This window comes from Notothenia coriiceps, unplaced genomic scaffold (assembly GCF_000735185.1).
Source record: "Notothenia coriiceps isolate Sejong01 unplaced genomic scaffold, NC01 NC01_scaffold00028572, whole genome shotgun sequence".
NCBI lineage: Eukaryota > Metazoa > Chordata > Actinopteri > Perciformes > Nototheniidae > Notothenia > Notothenia coriiceps.
In genome coordinates this window covers 2,967-6,275 of record NW_011361273.1, presented here as the reverse complement: position 1 = coordinate 6,275, position 3,309 = coordinate 2,967, and the positions used below count along the sequence as shown (strand labels likewise).

At 37.4% G+C, this 3,309-nt stretch overlaps 1 protein-coding gene across 1 annotated transcript; it reads right to left on the bottom strand.

The window, feature by feature from the left end:
- Nucleotides 1–927: 927 nt before the first annotated feature.
- Nucleotides 928–3,085, bottom strand: LOC104958280 (prenylated Rab acceptor protein 1-like). Its single transcript, XM_010786001.1, has 3 exons — nucleotides 2,976–3,085; nucleotides 1,679–1,814; nucleotides 928–1,144 (listed from the first exon to the last, which is right to left on the bottom strand). Exons 2-3 carry the CDS (start codon nucleotides 1,798–1,800, stop codon nucleotides 928–930), a joined length of 339 nt encoding a protein of 112 aa, XP_010784303.1. The 5' UTR covers nucleotides 1,801–1,814; nucleotides 2,976–3,085.
- Between the last annotated feature and the right edge of the window lie 224 nt (nucleotides 3,086–3,309).

Sequence of the window (3,309 nt, the reverse complement as noted above, 5' to 3'; positions counted from 1 at the left end):
CACATTTCTTATACTATCTACATACATCTTATAAGAGTATAATACATATGTATAATATCAGTTAAATAAGTCCTTGACAATAGTTAACATTGCAGGAAAGTAATATATTAGACGTTAAGACTTTGTCAGGCTTAATATGAGATGCACAGGCTGCAGTGGAGACGCTGCGCACAGCTGATCGACAGCTGGGACACAAACCACCAAATACAAAAACATAATTCAGATCCAGTCGTCATGACTCCACTCCGGAGGGATTCCCCGATCATTTCTTAGAGTTTCTCATCAAGGGGGGGTCTCCTGTCCCCGGTACAAACACACTGCCTGAGGAAGGCTATGTGTATTTATTTTGTCATTAACCTTTTTCGGACCACTTATTTATTTATTTTGGTGACGATCCGATCTCCATGCTGCTACTCTGGTTCAAACTGCATCCACCAAACAATATGATTTATCTCGACCTCCCCAAAATAACCAAAATCTGACACGGTGTGAGATGATTTTTTTTAGCTGTTCTGTCGTCATTTCCTGCGATCTTCTCCATGCAGTCAGTCAAAATGAATGAATGGGCGTTTCTTTGACTATTTATAGGCAAATACGGGCGTTACGTGAAGCCCGCAAAAGCTGCACCGCGTTTCGAGTGGATTGTGATTTATAAAAGGGAAACCGACGTAGGAAGTGCCGTACGCACTTTCCTCACCGGTACGCAATGTTTGGTGAATCGGAAAATGTCGGAAAATGTCTGTACCTATTTTTTTTATTATTTCTACTACGTAAGCAACCTTCCCACGTGAATCCTACGCACGGCATTATAAATGAGGCCCCTGGACTTTTTGAGTAAATTCCTGTGTGTATTGGACACAGATTGTGTGAGAAAGAGCTGAGTAAACATTCCCACAGACAAATCAACACTAATGATTTTCATTGGCCTTACATGCAGTAGAGGATGAGACCCAGGAAGATGAAGGTGTAGTTGCTGTTGAAAGTCTCCACGTTTTTCACCATCCTCTGACACATCTCTCCAAAGTTGCGGGGTTTGGAAAACTTGCGTTGATCCACGAAGCCGGCCCAAGGGCGAATGGACAGCCGACGCTTGTCGATCCAGTCTTTAGCCATACTGATCGAGAAGCCTTTAGGGAGCCAGAGCCTATAACATTGGAAACATATATTAAGAACTGATTGCATAGCGATACATTTTTGTTTTAGTGTTAACTCCATATTTAGTTTTAAGATTGACAGCCTTGTAAACCTTTTAAAACCTTGGAAGCCTGTATTACTGTTAATATTTACATGAATTATGTGACCGTCTATGTTTCCTGTAGATATTTAATTGCTCTTTTTACTGCAATATTAGTGTACAGTTTTATTATTATGCTGCTGTGTTTATTGTGTTTTTATAACTCACAACAATTTCCTTTGGGATAAATAAAGTCTTATCTTATCTCAATTGTTATTTACTATTAGGAAATTCATAAGCAGGCCTACAGAGACTAGTTGGAGGCTATATGTATCCATAGTCAACAATAATAGCAGATACTTTATATTTCCATTGGGCTATAGGGAAGACATTTGAGAAAAATATAAATCACAAGCCCCTGTGATAATAGCATCATCTTTATAATTGTGTGAAACATTTCGCGCACATTTAATTATTTAATAATGAAAATGTATAGGCCCTTACTTTGCCAGGATTCCAGCTCCACCTGTCCCAGTAGGATGAGCGTCCTCAGACCCGAACATATCTCCAGCCTTGCTGTCCATGTCTACAAGGCAGTTCTCCCCCGACGGAGCTCCAGATGGCATGTATAGACTGTCTGCTGCAAAGCAATAGTAATGCAAAAACACATGAATAAATACCATTCAAACACAATTTTCGTATCTAAAATTTATTTAGCTGTTTAGCGTAAAATAGGCCTAAAGATGATGTTTTATCAGGCACAAACAAAGTGATCACCTGAGTATCAACAAACGTTTCTGTCTCTATATACAGAAACGATTCTGAACGACTGGTATTCCAAGCGCTACTGCTGACACACTTGATTAACCAGTTCTCTGTTTATCAGATAACTAGTCAAGTCAAATTCAGATACATAACTAGATGAATGTTCACATATGTGTATATATGTGTACATTCACCTGATCCAAGTTTAATTCATGTTAATTCTATTCATACTGCTTCTACATGTTTTATTCTTACATTATTTGTTATTGTTATTTATATTCTCATGTGTACTATCTGTGTTTGTCTCTTATTCTGGCTGCTATGACACCTGAATTTCCCTACAGTGATCAATATGCACTATATATATATATATATAAATAAATAATACAAAACACCAAACATTCTGGATTTAGCTTCACAAAGGTTAAGAGTCGATTACTTTATGAATTACAATGAGTTGAAACATGTATTGCTAGAGGCATCAATCATGATTTTTTTGGTGAACTTAATATTTAAAAAGTCTTGAAAGAGTATCACAGTATTTCAGAAAAAAAGGTCAAACGTGTGCATTTATTTCAAAAGTAAGTAGTAATTAATGTGTTACTACTTTGTTTATAACAGGAGCAAGAAGCCTACACTTCACACTAAAGCTAGCTCAGTTTAGCTACAGAGCAGTATTTGGGTAATGGAAAAATCTTAGTAAACAGGGCTTGGTCAGTGCCACATCACTAAAAACAGGATACTCAGGAAACCTGTGCTAGCATCCGCCCTTAAAGTGTTCATTTATGAGGTAACTCAGATAGTGTTGTTCAATCCAGAACATGTTTTACAGATAAATAAAATCAGTGTGTAGAAAAAACGACTTTTCTGCTAGTTGAAAAGATTGCAACAGCTAGCTTCTCTGCTAACGTTCATCTTAACTACGGATAATAACAGCGATAATGTACACGGTGGAGGTAGGATGTGTTACGCGGATAGAAATAAGACATATTGCATTTTTGTTCTCTAAAATCACGTTATAAAAGTATATACTTACATCAGAACTTTTGTGACAGGACTGGGTTTTGTTGCTATTCTTGTTCACGGATGTGATGTGGATGTCATTTCGCTTCCGGTTGTGTGAGTGCAAAACAGCGCCATCTTGTGTCCGCCCCGGGGAGATACTGTCCGCACATAAAACAAAATGTACCCTGCAGCTTCACATCGTTTTCTGTGATCGTCACTCAATAAAGAATTCATATATAATTTAAATTAAGTGTTTCTTACAGCCAGCAGCATGTAAACAAGGCATTGAACATGATTTAAAAATACAACAAACAGTAAATATATACATATCAAAAGGAGATATACCAATAGAATAGAGTATCTAA